The sequence below is a fragment of the Amphiura filiformis genome, chromosome 18 (assembly GCF_039555335.1).
Source record: "Amphiura filiformis chromosome 18, Afil_fr2py, whole genome shotgun sequence".
NCBI lineage: Eukaryota > Metazoa > Echinodermata > Ophiuroidea > Amphilepidida > Amphiuridae > Amphiura > Amphiura filiformis.
This window is the reverse complement of record NC_092645.1, coordinates 61,359,649-61,377,605: the sequence shown is the minus strand read 5'-3', so window position 1 is coordinate 61,377,605 and position 17,957 is coordinate 61,359,649. Positions and strand designations below refer to the sequence as shown.

At 38.2% G+C, this 17,957-nt stretch overlaps 2 protein-coding genes across 2 annotated transcripts in view; one reads left to right on the top strand and one right to left on the bottom strand.

Annotated features, from left to right (window-relative positions):
• LOC140138893 (uncharacterized) overlaps positions 1-6,845 on the bottom strand; it is a 28,584-nt gene extending 21,739 nt beyond the window's left edge. The window contains 2 exon segments of the mRNA XM_072160676.1: positions 845-3,345; positions 6,672-6,845. Of these exon segments, the coding sequence (XP_072016777.1) occupies positions 845-3,337 (2,493 nt within the window). The 5' untranslated portion in view covers positions 3,338-3,345; positions 6,672-6,845.
• Positions 6,846-11,478: 4,633 nt separating this feature from the next.
• Positions 11,479-17,615, top strand: LOC140139542 (uncharacterized). Its single transcript, XM_072161259.1, has 5 exons — positions 11,479-11,857; positions 12,946-13,029; positions 13,458-13,596; positions 15,035-15,217; positions 16,830-17,615. Exons 1-5 carry the CDS (start codon positions 11,776-11,778, stop codon positions 16,957-16,959), a joined length of 618 nt encoding a protein of 205 aa, XP_072017360.1. The 5' UTR covers positions 11,479-11,775; the 3' UTR covers positions 16,960-17,615.
• Positions 17,616-17,957: the final 342 nt, after the last annotated feature.

The window sequence follows — 17,957 nt, the reverse complement described above, 5'->3', positions numbered from 1 at the left end:
TATAATATTACCAATGATTTAGCTGAAAAGGGTGGAATTTGGGGAGCTGCACAGATAATTGGTGGAAGCTGCAATCTAAGTGTGGATAGGTCTGCGCCAAATTTGGCTACAACTGGCCTAGTTGATGCGACCTGATTGTGATGATTCACCATAGCAGCAAAATTACAAAAAGGTGCTATATAATTATAAATCCAAAATTTATTATTTATTTATAACTCATTCACCCAAACTATGGCCAAAAATGGTTCCAACATGACACATGTTACCAACTGTTAACATTTGACAACAAATTGCCTGAGCCTGAAGGTCACTTGAAACTGACTCCACCCCCATCTGTGTCATGTGACCTGCTCCAACAAATGAGCATTAAGTCGCAGGTTGGGAGTTTTGAGACATTCCAACCCAACTTTTAAGTTGATGTTCTTTGTTTGAAGATACCTGTATTGGCAGTGGTATGTCCTTGGTAAATAGGACAAGAATTGATACTGAGTACAGCATATTATGTTCCCATTCACAAATGATATACCACAGTCTATGGTCAAACAAAGAACATACACCCAGCAGTATTATGTGAATGTCAAGACACAAGTGTGCACCTTCGAGGCAAAATATCCCCCGTTTAGCATGTTCACCGTTCTTTAAGCCTAGTAATCTCTGACCCCCATTTTAACAAAATCATGTCTAGAGCAGTGGTGTAGCTAGAAGCAAGAGGCCCCTGTGAGAAATCTTAATTTTGAAATGAAAGTAAAGTATCTGAAGAGCCTGGTTTCAAACACCAGGGACCGCATACTTGTCTGAACATGAACATTGAATGCTCCTCCCCTGCAGGCCTAATTTATCATACCTGTGGATGCCAATTCCTGTTAGGTGCATCACCGCTGGCATCCATCTGATTAGCACCACCAAATGGAGGTTTGAAATCGGTAATCCTCTGCATCAAAACAGTCTCATTATCATCCTCCTGACCAGTTTCATCCACACCCCCATCTCCAACCATATCATCAAAGAGTGCCATCTGATCTTCATGGTGATCACCATCATCATCGTCATGGAAATCAAGACTAGGAACTGACAATAGCTCAGCCTTTGGCTCAGGAGTGACTCCTCTTAAGAAAGAACTGGTTACAACGGACACCTTTTGATTCACAGGGGCTCTGCCTGGTGACTTCTCGTTAAATTGACCTCTAGTTGGTGATGTTGCTCCTCTCCTTGGCGATATATTATTTGTTTGTTTTCGAACATCTCGTTCTTTCTCATGATGCTCTCTTATGCCAACTACATGCCTTTCTGGTGTTTTCACTCTCTTGGGATTGCTTGGTTTATTTAAAGCATTTGATGATGATGAGTTTGCGTGATGCACCCGCCGCAAAGATGATGTTGGCTTTTTGGCAACTTCTGGTGGCTTGGGATGTTTGTTCTTGTTACTTACTTTATCAGACTCAGAGCTATCGCTATTCATATTTACATTATGGTGGATTTCAATGTCCATATCAGAGATAGATTCAGATGCATCTGGTACATGGACATATGAAAATTCCAAGTTTTGGGTTTTTTCTGAAAGACTGCTGTTGGTACGGACATTCTTCAGTGGGGAAACAGGTCTATGGCCCGGTCGGTGTGTCTGGAGCTGAAATTCTTCTGATTTTGTGTCAATAGGATCTACTATTTGTTCTGCATCAAGTTGCTTGTCTGCTGCTGGGATAGCATTTGATTGCAGATTTAATGTAGATGAAAATATATCATCCAGCAGTCCTAGCTCTTGTAATTTGCTAGAAGTCATAGCTGGTTGTGCAATTTTTGGTTGATAATTTGTCACATGATCACTTTTCTCTGTCACATGATCTTCATCTTCTGTCACATGATTGCATTCTGTTATCCCTTCATGGTTTCCATCAATAAATTCCTTTCTTGGTATACTCTCCTTCACAAGATCAGTGACATCATTCAATTTGGATTCAAAGTGGTGTTCATTGTGACTTTGAATAAATGATGCATCAATTTCATTATTGTTTTCCTCAAGTCCTCCATGTTGGTCATTACCAACACGTTCTTCCCAAGGAGCACTGCCTGGTCCTGGTTCAAATCTTGTGTACCTATCATCACCGCTTCTTTGTTCTTCCACAGGCTTTCTCTCTAGGCTTTGTCCAAGACTTGTGTTATCACCACTTGTATGTTCATCAACAGCTTTACTGTGTAGTCTTTGACTAAGTCTTTTGATGTATCTTCGTAGTATATCATCACCTTGTTTAGCTGCCTTTTGGAGAGCCCCTAAATTGAAATCCTCATCCCCTTCTTCCTCACTTTCCTCCTTCTTTTCCTTCCCCTCATTATCATTTCCTATTCGGTATGTCAGCTTAATATTTGATGTTTGTTCGCTAATCTTCACTTGATCATCCTCAAGATTTTGATCTGATGACAATTCTGATGACCTGCTGTCTTGTTGTTTACTCAAATCAAATGTTCTATGTGTGCTATGATCGATATCAATATCATCTCCTTCTTTGGTATGATTATGACCATATTTGGTTGCAGAATGTGGTGCATCATTACCATATTTAGTACTGACATGATCATATTTGGTAAACGGTGTCTTCCCATTATGATTATCAAAGTTTGTTTTCAGTTCATCATGCACCTGTGTCTTCATTTCCCTTACAACCGTCATCTCCTGTAGGATGTTTTCTACATAGTCTGCATCAAATGTTATATCATCTGTTCTAATGCTTGATTTGTGTACTTGTCTGCTTGATTCTGTGCTCGATATTTTCCTATTACTTGAAACATTTGCTTCTCTTCTTGGGGCCTTTCCTGCAGATGTAGTATGAGGTGGCCAAGATACATCTTCAACTGGTTTGGTTGAGAAATATCTCTCCCTTTCTACTGGTCTGAAATCTTGATATGAATAACTGAACTCATCTCTGTTTAATGTGTTCCGTTGGGGTGTGGTACTGAAAGATTGGGCGTGGCTTAAAGATCTTCTCATCGGACTAACATACGATTCATCTTTTCTATCAGAGCTACTTCTGTATTGCGCACTGTTACCAATTCGACTCTGAAAGGGAGTGGAATTCTGCGTACTTGAGGGAGGAGCATTTTGAATACTTTGCTTTTTCCTAAGCGATGGTGATGATTTTGGGGAAGAGTCTGGGCTATCCCATGCTAAAATTGATCTTCTTGAAGTTGAGGGTTGTGTTTGTTTGTGGGTAATTTTCTGTCTGTCTGTTGAACCTGTTGGATGACTGTTTGCGGCTTTACTAGATTGAGGCTGCAGTTTGTCATAGTATTGCAATCTCTTCTGTCGTAATTCTTTCAGATTTCTTGTCCTCTCGCTGTCCATTTTACTACCTGAAAAATTTAAAGAAAACAATGAAAATTATTAAATGTTGATGATCAAGAGCCCAATCAGAGGGTCAAATACTCACAATACTCATAGCAGCTAGTGCATGTATTGCAGTGAACTACCATTTGGTATATCAATTACCCCTATTTGAGGTCTATTTTGATATGGAAGGGTCAATGTTCCAATGTTCAACGGACCAAAATTGCCAAACATTTCTGGAATGTTTTGTTAAAAACTGTTTTAAATTCGTAAAAATGTTTGGGCTTTACACATAGGTCCAATTTTCTTGGAAAAATGGTATAGTGGCAGAGTCTTACATAGCTGGGATTTCACAATTTTCATCATTTTCCCGAAACTGCTTAGTCCAAAATTGGACCCTGACAACATAAACCAGACCTCTGCCCCTTCTGGGGTTCAGTCAGTTCAAACAGCTATTGCTAGATAGCCTTGATTTATTAGTCTGATCTTGTTTTGAGTTTACAGAACTTATTCACATGTCAAGAGAGGCTAATCTTAATTCCGTAAGTAAGAAATTCTGTGCACATCCAACAGATGATGTGATCTCAAAGACACTCAAAAATACCCATATTAAATGAGAGTAAATTAAGCATCAACCATTTGTCTTAGATTTTTTTAAATTTATAACTTTTGACGATGACGTACACCAACCTGTGGGTAGTGTTATGTGGGTTTCACACATGGTCTTTGCCACTTAATGGTGATAATGTGTCACTGTGCAGTTGTACCTGAAATGCTAGCGGTGTCCAAATGGTAAGCAGTCTCTTGTTGTTAAATCGCTCATCATGACACTTTGCCCGAAGTGGCAGATTGCAAGGAGTCAAGTTCAAGTCAACTCAGACCGGTGCTGCTTGTGACGTGTGGCACTCATTTTGGCCAATGAGGACAGAGCAGCAACATTGATTTCATAGTCATGCTGCTTCCATTCAGCATTATACCGCTTGGTGACAGCTGCTTGCAATATGAAACCAGCATTACATTAGGGCACCTCTCTCACCCTTAACTATGGTATGGTTCATTTACCACTGTTTACTCAATAACAATCAGGGATCGATACAAAGGGATGGGCATCCTAGTATTACGTAACAAACCGGAAGATGTAGTTTAAGTCTAGACAATTAGGCGGATTAGCAGCCATTTTGTCTTCGACATGATTTTATTCATGTGTCCTTATACTTTAATACACAAATATATAAGTTAACATGTTTACAATATTAAAATTATATTTTGAATAATCAATTATATTCTGTAGTAAATCGATCAAATGACGGTGATTGTTTAGGTATTATATGCTTGATAAAATTAAACTGTCTGACCAGCTAGTATTCTCCTCCGCCGTCAGTGTGATTCCAGACATTCCGCGTACCATGTTGAGAAGGTGGAGGAGACTAACGCTGTATTAACGAACACGCATGCGTTAAAAATGATGTAGTTTAAGTCGAACAATAGAGTGACGTAGTTTCCGGCATTGTTCCTATGCACTTTCACCCTCCTGTAACAATACAGTCCTTTTTCCAAGTCAACACCTTAACGAGTCACCACTGCAGGGACTGAACCCGGGACCTCATGTGAATGGAAAAATGTTGCTTTCAATTTCATGCAACTTCCATTGTTTACACAGTGTTGGTGTCTAGTCCGAGGTTGCCCAGACTGATATTCTCCAATATATTGGGACATCGATAAGATGTATATGAAAAAAAAAGCCCACACAAAAAGCCCACACTACTACTCACGGTTGTCTGATGGCATGTAAAACTATGTCATTTTTAAGAAAAGATAAACACTGGTGGCACTATTTATCTTAAATTGTGCTTTTATCTTTACATGGGGTATACACTTGGTATAAATAATGGCATTAAAACATCAGAAAAAAGAGTAACAAATAGTAATGAAATTGTCAAAAAACTTTTTATCATGAAATGTTAGAAAAAACTTATATTAGAATCCTAAAGTACAGAATCATTCTAAACTGCAATCCAAATACTATTTCATTATCGCAAATTAAAATAACAAGAAAAACATTCCCAACATGTAACACAGAAGTGATGACAAGATGTTGAATTTTGGCGATTTCAAACTTGCAATACCAGAGAAAATCATCCGAACGCCACGGAAAATATGTGAGTTTTTTTAATCAATCATGAAATATTACAATTTATGGAATTGATGCATCCAAAAACAGTTGAGTAGATCCTGTAGTTAGTAAGTTATTTTCTTCTCTGGTCTTTCTCGCCGACCAAAAGTGTGGGGGGGGGGGGGTGCTGGATTTTTCAATGCATCACTGCTCTAGCCAGCTTCATACAGAGTGGAGAAGTCTAGAGGAATTCAGTTAGTCGGCATCATGCTTCATCGATTTCTATTAGAATTCAACAGCTACGGACTATAGCCTCAAACATGTCAAATGCAAAGCAATCATATTATCTTGGTAGGGCTGATGTCACAAAGGGGAAATAGCCTTGTAAAACCAGTGTGCGCATGTGCAGTTCCTCTTTCTCGAGGCGGTTGCTATGCGTGGCTTGCACGCGCTTGTGCAAAGGGGACGAAGGGGACAATGTTCCCGGATGTCCGACAGAGTGAATTGGAGAGCAACTATGTTGTTGGATTTACTCAGCAAGTGTCACATCATGGCATGATCATGAAATGCCCATGATGACGGTATTATGTTACTCCCATTGTGGCCTGTACACCATCCACAATAATAAAAACGCATAAAAAGGTACGGTAGTTTTTCGTGGGTAGGCACGATAGGCTATTCGAAAAGAGCAGGGGATCATCCCGGTCATGTTGACTGTACTTCAAAATACACTCATCTACTCTAGGTTCCAGAGTAAAAAATAAGTACAGCTTGTCTGTACGCAGTGCGACAATAGTCACAATACTCATACATATGAGGGAGGCACTTATAAGGAAGAAGAGAAGAAGAGCATGTATCGTGTTTAGGGTGTCAAAACATGAAAAAAGGTTAGCAAAATTGCAATGGCTAATACGCGGAAATGAAATTTAGGGTATGAAATTTGATGCCAGGATTAAAATCCCTGTTTAGGGTGTGAAAAAAGGTGCGCGTTACCCGTTTAGGGTATCGTTTTAGCCAAGGGTTAACATGGTAACTATTCTTACATGTTATAGCTGCCTTGTGGAAGTACAGTGTTATAACCCTAACCCTAACCAGTGCAGAAGGCAGCTATTACATGTAAAAATAAAAAAAACCTAAAGTAATGCCGAGTTTCAATTATTGGGGAACTGGGACTAGCATGAGTGACTAGGTCTAGGTAAGCTTATCGTTACTTCATCATTTCATGTCTTCAAATCTTACCTTGACAACACAAACGAAGCCTTAGGCTTAAATGTATAATTTATCATAATTTCAACACGCTACCTGTGCTACTTTTATGTGTATTAAATAAATACATACGCATTGCAATCAATTATTTTTACCAAATCTTTTCACAGAAAATCTTCACACTGACTGTTTACATCGTTGTTAGGCCATTATTGCAATAATTGCTGTCGCCGTCGGTGTTTCTAGAATGTACAAGATCAAGAACGCCCTCCTCCCCATACAAAAGAATAAAAATGATAAAATAATGGAATTAAATTATACTATTTATTTACTAAATACCAGCCCACCTATAAACAATGGTAAAAATACGGTTAATAATTCATGAAGAAAAAGGTTAATATTGGTTTTTTTAGGGGTATAAAGTAAAAACACCGATCAATCAATTAGCAGATGGCAGCAGGTGGATGGCAGGTGGATGTGGATCAGGCTGATGGCAGCAGACCTGGATCGATAGCAAGCAAGCCAGGTGGTGGTCGCCGTGCATTCTCTAAATTCAGTAAATTTTCATCGTCAACCGTGTAATTGAATGAGATTATTTTGAAATTTTAAAACGCTTGAAATATCACAAACAAATAGGCCTATGTTGATAAATAATATAAGTACAAGCTAAAACCGTTGGGGTTCGATAATGAACCCAACAAAACTAACCGAGTATCTCTGTTCTCCAAGACAAAGTAGGCCTACGTGTGAAATACTTTGATAGATTAAGATGTATGTCTTTGCATCGTTGGCCTAAATTGATGTTTAATGTCACAAGCTCACTTTATAATTCAACAAAGCCAAAACAACTTCGCTGGTTATCTTACTTACAAAATGTGTTTATTGAATGTGGTATGGATCATGTATTTAACAATGTTTCAGTGAGCAATGACTGGGTTTATAATTTGACTAACATTCTTTTGGATAATTCACTTCATAATTGGTTGAAAAATGTTGCCTCTATATCGTCCCTGATTGATTACCAATTGATTAAACCCACGCCTAGTCTTGAAGAATATCTTTTATGTAACTTTGACTTTTATGCTGCATCTCTTAAGTTCAAAGCACGTTCAAATACGTTACCGCTCAACGGTAGAACTCGTTTATGGAACAATGGAGCGGACAGTACTTGTCCTTTATGTAATAATGGAACTGAAGATATAAGACATTTCATGTTTGTTTGTAAAGCACTCCAAAATATCAGAACTGCCGAATACTATAATCTCAACTTAATGTAAATAGCTTAGATTTTATATGGCAATTTTTTATATGCAGTGATCTAAATGTAAAAACATGTTTCATGCTTGGGACTTCAAGTGAAATATTGTTTGATGTTAATAGTATCGATGTTGATTGTATGCTAAATATTTTTGATTTAACTTGTAAATCACTCCTTAAACGAGCTTGGTATTATCGTAGTGAATGCCTCAAGTAGAGTAGATACACTTTTGTTCTCATTTAAATAATCACTTGGTTGTTCAATAACACGCCTTTATCTTTGAATTCCAATGACCCGCGAGCATCATTTCCACCAACTCCATCCCATTGCTCTATGCCCTCTTGCGTCCTCAATTCGATGGAATCTTTGCATTGAGTGGAGAGAGGGCGTCGTTAATGAAACAGCCGAGTGATTTGATTTTATTCTGGGTTCATTTTGATGTTGTTTAAATTTGTTTGTTTCCTTGTATATTAATGTACGCACCGTCGGGTAGATGTGTGCCGCTGTTATAAAAGCGTTGTTCTAATAAAATTATTATTATATTGGAAAATGCCATACGGCCGGGCGGTTTCACAAGTTGCCGGCTCGATCATGTCATCCGCCACCTGAAGCAAGCAGTGGCTATTAGTGGCAATAAATAGCGCCACCAATGACCACACAATGACTGGAAGCAAACTTGAATCTAGCCTGTAAACAACAGTTGGGCTTCTCAGAGGAGAATAAATATAAAGCTAATATAAAAGAAAATAATAGGAAAATATGTGGCTATTTTTTCAAAAGAGCAACAGAGGAGAATGATTTTGAAAAGGTTGTTGCTTTTTACCAAGCAGAGGAATAAACCAGCGGAAAGCAAAAACGGTCAGACATTTTGGTGTTAGTTTTGAAAACGGAGGAGTAAAACAGCAAAAAATTATATAAAACAAAAAATTCTTACAATTTTTTTCTAACGGAGAGTTAAAATATGGTGCTATTTTTCGAAACTAGGTGCAGGCGCACCAAGCAGTCCGTAGCTTTATTCTTTGTGGCAGCTCTGGCTCTGTGGTGCAGGGGTGTAAGTTCCTGCGGACCACACCCAGAACTTTGTTGGCTTTTGAGATGGTGTGGTTTATTTGAGTATCCCATTAATTGAGTATCCCATTTCAGGTCTTTATTTATGTGAATTCCTAAGTAAGAGTGTGTGCATAATTATAGACAACAAAATAGAGCATAATTATATAAAACCCGGGGGGCACTCAACACAAATGACCATACGGGTATGCCCTCCCGGAAAGTTCCCCGTTTTTGGGTTTCGCAGCTCCGAAAGACCCCTATATTTGACCAAAATAAAGCTCCGAAAGACCCTTGATTTTGATAATTTCAGCTCTAAAAGACCCAAAAATTGCTCATTCCTCATATTTCTTGTTTTCTCAGGCGATTTTCAACCAAAAAGCCAAGAAAGACCCTTGATTTTGACTTTTCGCAGCTCCATGCTCCAAAAGACCCCATTTTTCTTGTTCACAGCCCGGTTCGCAGCTCCGAAAGACCCCCTTTTACCGGTACGCCGTCAGCTCCCAAAGACCCACCACCTCAAAATTCCGGGGAGCATACCCGCCAAAATTTTTGATGTGCCCCCGGGTATAAAACAAAAGAATATAAAAATCTGTGATATTTTTGCACACAGAGAGACACATTAGGAAACGAATTTGGAGAAAACCTTCTGTTAATAAAATACTATGCTGAGCCACCAGCCTGGGTGGCTCACGCTCCAGTAATTTCAGAGGATTGAGCTCAGTAATACATCAAAGAATGTCTTCCAATTCATGAAAACAAATAGATAATCAGCTTATCGGATTAAAAGCTTAGAGGGAAGGTCTTGCTGCTCAGCGAGTGTTTGTAATTATCAGAAGGTTTTCTCAAAATTAATTCCCTAATGAAACAGATGGAGAATAATATAAAACAACAGAACATGACAAAATAGAGGGGGGGGGGTGAAACAAATGATTTGTACGTGGTGCTTGTTGTTTTTTCAGAATGATAAACAGATAAAAACAATATAAAACAAAAGATTATGAAAATCAATTTGCTGGTTTTTTTCTTCAAATATAGCAACACATTTTCATATTCGTTTGTTGTATAATTCTCCCCTGCTTTGGTCCTCTGCTTGAAAACCTAGGAACAGATTTTATATTCTTTTTTTTTCTCTATTCTGCTCCTCTGTTTTTAAAAGTACCACCAGAATTTCAAACTCTTTTGTTTTGTATTGTTTCCGTATAATTATGTAATAGTTAAGCCCAATCTGTCAGAAATGATATATCTTATATATAAAATAGACTTTAACAAGTTCACCAATAGGAGTAAAACAGAGGAGAATAATATCAAACAAAAGATTCAGCCTGAGAAGATTAGACAAGTGTGTTGCTACAAAAAGAGGGATAAAACCGAGCGAAAACAATGTAAATCATGTAAATAAGTCAGAGTCAAAAATTGTGCTGCTGCTTAGAGAAAATATTTCTTGTGCCATAGATATATTTTAAACGCCTTCCTCGTTATAGTCAACATAATAATAATTCAATTTTCTTAAAGCCATCACGTAGATCTTTTACAATAACTTTTAAATATACACATCTTTTAAGATTTTTGGTTGTTAAAACAACCAAATATCACATTTTAATCAAATAACTTTAATTTTGTAGCCAAGATTTAAGAGTACAATCGTAGGTAATTTCAATTTCTTGGCACGTAAGATAACAGAGATGTGACGATGGAAGTAGAACTTTTTGAATGACCCTCGTACCTAAATTGGAATTAGCCAAATTAATTGTGCTTCAGAAAAACAGATCAAATTGGAATTATGTGAATTCAGATAATAATTGTTTCACAGATCGAAGATTAGTTGTTTCTTTCATTTTATCTCATTATTTCGGCGGCTTAAAATGAATTATCTGCAAATTGATAATACTTATATTATTTAAGTATTTTTGGTAAAGAATAAACAAAAATAAATTTGCCCCAAATCGTACATAATATGAGTTGTTGCCATTTCATTGCATACGTTTTAATGGTTATTGATTTGGAGCTCTTTATAGAGTGAATTTATAAAGTCATTAAATATGAATTATTTTTATCAAAGCCACTTCGATTTTTTGTATCTTTTTATAATTTTACAGATGACGAGTTTATGTGTTGAGTCTACAAGTTAAGTGTGCAAAAACAATGTCCCATAATGCACCTCTAATTTTATCCGCGACAGACAGGAAGTACGGTAATAGCAATAAGTAGAACATCAGTAAAATAGTGAAAACACAGATATTATGTCAAGATATGATAAACTTTGGTTAAATAAATTTACCAGTCAATCCTAGAGAAGACATATTACACTTCCCATAATGCATTTCTTCCATTTCAGTTGTCTGTACTGATTTGCTATGTTTTTTGCCATGGGTCGATAGTGACGAAATATACCTCAGTGAACAGAGCACATCCATATCTTGCAAAATATGTTTATTTCTTGACTAGCGACCTCAGCCAGTATATTCTCAAAATGAAAACAAAGGAAACCTGTACAAAGTACATGGGAGTATCGTATTGTGTTGAAATGAGGTGATGTGTCATGTTGCAAAGGATTATGGGAAGGGTAAGATATCTTCTCCGAGTCAATTGTGGTCTGGGGGCATGATGGGATAGGAAACAATGTTCAAAATGGAATCAATTAAAACACCATGGTAATTGGAATAGTTACACATAGTAAGAAGAACTGAGCGAGAAAAATATGGCGAACACGGTTTTGTGATGCAATTCCTGAGATGCTTAGATATATTCTACTGGCAAATGTTCTGTAATGTAAAAGGAAAACGGAAGCTTTAAAGACGGGAATGTTTGCTCTGTTTTATTTCCTCTGAAATGATGAATTTTACGAAGAGGACTGTTTTCAAAATGATGTTTTCATCTGATGAGATAATTATTTTATTCATTATTGTTTACGGTAAGTTTCTGATACGAGGCACCACTAATGTAAAGGAGTGAAAACCCACTCTACAAAAGAATGAGAAGAGTGAAAATCACCCCTAACCATGGTAACGCCCCTTACAATCATTATAGCTATCATATCCTTATAAACAGTGGTTTCCGCTCTTAGGGGTGATTTTCACTCCTTTATCATGTTTATGAGTGTTTTATCACTCTTTTGGAATGATTCTCTTCTTTCTATTTAGGGTATAGGGTTAGACTTTAGGAACAGGGTAGGAGTTTAGGGTTATGATTAGGATTAACGCTTGTAATGCCAATTTTTATAATGTATGTAGACATTTTTCGTCTTGCTTTGGAAGTCCCCTGTCCATCATGTCCATAGAATGTATGATAATCATAAACACATGTTTTGTATTACCGACTAAAATTGACAGCTTGCTTTCAACATGTTCAAAAATATCAAGAATTGTGCTATCTACTGAAAAGAGCAATTATAAGATCAAGTTGATTTCATGCTGACCGAATCAATTAATCAATCAATCAACTTTATTCCACAATCGAAATAATTACAAGATCACGCACAAATTACAACGATCTTGGTAGAGCAGTCCAAAGACCAATATGGCGAGCAGTGACAGTTTGGTTCCGCTCCCTCCACACAATTTGTGTGGAGGGGGCGGAACCAAACTGGCTGCTGTGGATATGACTACCCCTGGAAAATACGAAGTAACAATTTAAATTAAACGTTGCTTTTGAATCGCAGGAGCTTCAACGTTGCAACATGATCAGGCCTCTTGATCAACACAATAAAAGTGCTCTCTAAAACAGTTTAAGTAACTGCACAAAATATCACAAGAGAAGTGCTATCTACTGAAGATAGCAATAACATGTTCAAGTTTCCTGCTTGAAAGAAATGAGGATTTTACTATATATTTACTCAGGACATCAATTTATATTAGGAAGTTCTGTTGAAGATGATTGAGTTTGAACATAGAGTATTTTAAAGTTTATGTTTAACTAAATGATATCAAAAGTATAGTGCTATCCACTGAAGATATAGCAAGGATAACTATACACTTTTGACGTTCGCTCCATTCTTTCCAGTTGTACCAGTCGTCGGCGGGATAGACTTTGATAAGCTACCAAATTTGTGTCCTGCAGACCTCTCTTTACCCGCCACCGATCCAGGTAAGCGAACATACCATATTACGTTACCTATACGCATATGCCCTTAAAATGGGTCACCCATTCCACAGGACCCATAAAACTTTGCTTTTGTTCTGAGATTTTTGATGATAAGCATGAGAGTTTATTTTACATGGTACAAACTTGATGTGCGAAAAAATGCACAACATTGTGCACTTGGACGTTCTCGAAGCAAAATTTTGACCTTATTGAAGATATATTTTCCCAAAAAATCTCTGCCGCAACCTCTCTGGATAGTATAGGCCTACTGACATGACTGATAGCAACAGATAACGAAATAGTGCTGGGTAGAAAGTTTCATAGAAATGAGAAGATTGTAAATTCTCATTATACATTTCCAGTATAGTGATGATAAAGCTTAGGAATTATCCTAGGCATATCAATTATTACGGGTTTGGTTCCTTCTACAGGTAATGGCTATTTCTGTCCTGATGTTTATGACGATGGTTCACCTAATCCATATTCAGAATGTTGTCATAATGATCGACCCGATGAACTTGGTAACTATCACAGCTGCTGTAAACCGGATTCCGAATCGGAAGCAGAGAGGTAAGTACACGTTAACCGTATCGGACAAACCTTAGTAGGCTAGTATGCGGCGACGGCTTCGAACCACAATGATCGTTCTTGTTAAAGGCCAATATTGGAATGTCATCTTTCCCTGGGTAAGATCTGACACCAGGCCAGCCCATGGCCAGAGGGTAACATGAGTAGGTTTGTTTCACCTTGAAGGCAAGGATAGTCTTGCAAATATGGGCCAACTTTCCCCTAGGCCATCTAATATGCCATGAATTAGTTGGACTACAACTGGTATCTACTGGTCAGTTTATACTCCTATTTCCACATCTGTTATTTTTATATGGGCCTTTAAAATGAAGACCACCAAATAAGCCGCCGCCACCACCACCACCATCGTCACACATTGTCATCGCCCCGCCCGATATCTTCATGGCAGAAATCGCCATGATGGTAGGTCGAATCCACTTGTTCTTCAATAGCCACGCATGGCCATTTTGTTCCAACCTGTTTAATATTTTTTAGATTCATAATGGGCCGGGGGACATCCGAAGGCTATTGACAATAGCCTGGTGACTGACCTTTTTCAGTGAGCCTGGTACGTCACCTGCTTTAGACTGCCTCTACCCCCGGGCCTCCACCAGTGGTCTACACTGTGGCTAGTACCGTGTTATGTTCCGTAACCCGAGTGTTTACGAATGAGGGCAGCTGTCATATTTTTGTTCTGCACATATAAAATCTGCATTTTCTTCAGTTTTTGATTTCAAAACGCTCGGCTGTTTTTCAATACGCACGCTAACGACTATCATGTTCAACACATATAATCAAGTGAACGACAATCACGTTCTTTCAACGCATATATTCAAGTGCAAGTCTTACAATTGGCTTCTTTAGAAACCAAACATTACGGGAGATATTTATCATTTTCTACCCCGGTATCCAAAGATTTATCACCTGAATATCAAATCGTGCATAGCAGATACACGTGTATTGATCCCGGGTATTGATTTAGTTTCTCTGCTGTACAATGTAATTATTTCCCAGGCGTTGTCGCTGTGCGTCACCACCACCACCACCAAATAAATATATTCACGTAATACGTCATCGTTTTCATCGCCACCCTCCTCCTCATCGTCATCATCACCACTATTAAAATAAATAATCAGCAGCAGCGGCAGCTGCAGCAGCAGCAGAGGCAGCAACAGCGGCAACATCAGGGGCGTAGCGTGTGGACGAAGTCCAGGCGGGCCCCGAGGGGTTAGGGCCCCGACCGAGCAAAAGCGAAAATGAAATAGGGCTGATAAAGGAGATGTTAAAAGGGCCCCTCGCTCCTACTTGGCCAATGGCCATGGGTTCCGAGGTTCTGACTATATGCCCCTGAACACAACATCATCTTCATCACCATCATCTTCGTTATTCATCTTCATGATCACCATGGTCACCGCCATCATCTTTTCATCTTCCTTTCCAGGAACAGCAGAATCGAGTTTATAGGAATGTACATTGGTATTGTAACAGCGTGCATCATGGTGTTAATTATCATCTGTTTTTATTGTCGGAAAGACACTGTGAAATGCCTTGACGGATGTACGAAAAAGACAAAGTACGGAAAGGATAAATGCCTGGATGGGCTTTGTATGTGCTTATGTTGTAGGTAGGTATACGGTGTACATTAGTAAGAAAAAGTCAGGTTGTAAAATAAGGGAAACCTGTAATGAAGCTCTGTCTGCGGATATTATTAGCGCCCTCTAGCAAGTTCACGACGTCATTTTAATAACAATACGAGCTAATAGTATACACTATTTACATAAGAATTGGACACATGCTATAGAGGCCCTGCATCATTTTATCGATTGTCTCCAAACAAAGGATTTGAACCTGTGTACTTCACCGTAGTTATGGCGGAGTGCAGTCCATTCAATCAAATGTTGTCATCAACCTATTTGATCGTAGTGCAGGGTTATGTGTGTGAGACGAACTGTCACGGTAGATTGCAATCATGCTTTTGTTGAATGCATTTGAGTAGTCCGCCATATTTACGGGATGATACGTCATATGCAAGGCCTCTATATGAGAGATCACATCCTGATTCTTTTATCCTTGGATATGATTTCAATGCTACTAGTTGGGTGTGTTTGTAAAATGTACCGTACACGCGTACACGCACGTAGGTAAATGGTACACATGACCCGTTTGCGAATTTGGGCGACATCTAGACTGCGGAACTCAGTCCTCAATGATAGTCAGTCATTTATCTTTTGGTCGTTATATGACTCATTTGAGGGACTGAGTTGTTATAATATATCTTCCGAGGTGCAATTTCAGACAATAGCTGGGGATTAGTGGGGCAGAGGTTATCTATTGAATCATTTCATTACCACTGAAGCATAGTCAAGTCTGCCAAGGACACTCGGTACAAATTGAAAGACCATCACAAAAGAATGCATGCATGTCAGGTCATCGACACCAATTTGGTGTTTGTTATGACACAAATTTGGTGTCTGTTATGCACCTCGAAATATGTACCTTAAAGTCTGTATCTAGGCGACATCTTGGACTTTAGTACATTTTTGTTATGGCCTCTGGATTTATTTTGATCATCATGGTTCAATGAACATACAAGCACCTTTGAAGTTTTAGTACTTGTATATGACCATAATGACACCTGGACTCATTGTGTTATTTCATCATATTTTTCAAAGGTAGTCATAATTGAGTTGGGTCATATTGGGTCAATGGTGAGTCCATTTAGTGAATTACCTATTTTTTGTTGTGCGCATGCATAATGCTAACCGATATCGTTTTATTTATTTATTTATTTATTTATTTATTTATTTCTTATTTAACCTGGGGTGATCAATCAATGCACTGGCACTGTTCTCCCTTGGTTCCCAGGTTCCATAACATTCTAAGACCACCAACTGTAAACATGGCCTCTATTGATTTTTAGTGGAATTTGGGGATTTTGGCCGCCATCTTGGATTTAAGGAAAAGTTGAGATGGCCCTTGAGCTTATTTTACCCCTTTCATCCTATTAGTATAAACATACATGCCAAATATGGTTTTGGAAGGAAAAAGCGGAAGTTGTTTCCTGGGTTGGACCTGCCTTCATCATGTACATGATTCCCGGGACATGATTCACCCCGGAATGTAGTGGCCCTGCAGGGCAAGTTGTCTCTAGTTGTCCACATTTTAGGCAGTCACCCGGGAAACTTAATCATGGTAATCGTGTCTCTATATTTATCAGCTTTTATTTTTTCCTATAGGAATCGAGTAACAGAAACGGAAAGATATAAACTCAATCACGTGACTCCGGTTCGGGATAAATTGGTAACAGACGTGCCGGTTGCCGCCAATCCGATGTTTTGGAACCCAGATACGGAGGAATTTTATTGAAGAAAAAAAACTATTATAAAACTGATAGCAATTTTAAAAGATTATTCCTTACTGAACATAATTGTTTCACATTGGATTCACAACGGAGTCATAAGGAAGAGGAAGTACCAAGTCAAAAATGTTGCCTGGAGATAAAACATTAGTTGGCATAGGAAGTGAATTCACAAATTCACAATTCAGAAAGGGATGGGGGAAAATGGCAAATCGCACATATTTAGCAGCATTTCTGCTCATTTATCACCATTTAGCAGAATTCAGCAGTGTTTTAACAGATTTTGTGGTGATATTCTGCCGACCTTAGGACATTGATCAAAATTTGAAACAATCTTTGTAAATTTTAACGCAATTTCCTGTGATTTATCAAATTTGCGCACGATTTGTAGTGATCGGTCGCAATTTAGCATGATTTGCAGTGATCGATTACAATTTAGCATAATTTTAGGCAATTTATAGCAACTTTTCACAATGTTACCGCAATTTATAGCAATCTGGCTGATTTTGTGCGATCTCCCATTTCTCCCCATTTAGTTTAGCAACCAGGATCAGCTCCCGAGTTTCGTACGGGCATAGATCATCTAAGGTACGGGTTACTATTATAGTACTCTTGGAACTGTAAATTTGGGTGCAATCTTGGCACCAAGGTTTTCCTTGAACAAAATTAAATGATGATTTCAAATATTGTTAGTGTTTATTTTACAAATAGTGTCTTGTGTGTTCTGGGCAGATTTAGGATTTAAAGAGTAATATTCAGTGATCAACCTTCATGTAACACAACCTCCCGAAAGTCATTTAAGAAGGAGAGACTTTTTCTGATGGGGATCACACCAAAAATAGGCTCTGATAACAATGTATGGACTCCACACTGGGGAAGTATGGTATTGGTAAGATCAACAGCAGAGGGAAGAAACTGTTGGAATTTTCCATGCTTCACAATCTGGCAGTCTGTAACACCTACTTCCGCATAAAGAATGCAGAAATATAACATGGACTTCACATTG

What these genes read in the sequence shown, in the direction of transcription:
- LOC140139542 (XM_072161259.1), top strand. Translation starts at nt 11,776, where the DNA reads ATGATGAATTTTACGAAGAGGACTGTTTTCAAAATGATGTTTTCATCT. An exon ending in TTTATTCATTATTGTTTACG is followed by an intron (nt 11,858 to 12,945) that starts GTAAGTTTCTGA and finishes CATTCTTTCCAG; the next exon opens with TTGTACCAGTCGTCGGCGGG. An exon ending in TTTACCCGCCACCGATCCAG is followed by an intron (nt 13,030 to 13,457) that starts GTAAGCGAACAT and finishes TTCCTTCTACAG; the next exon opens with GTAATGGCTATTTCTGTCCT.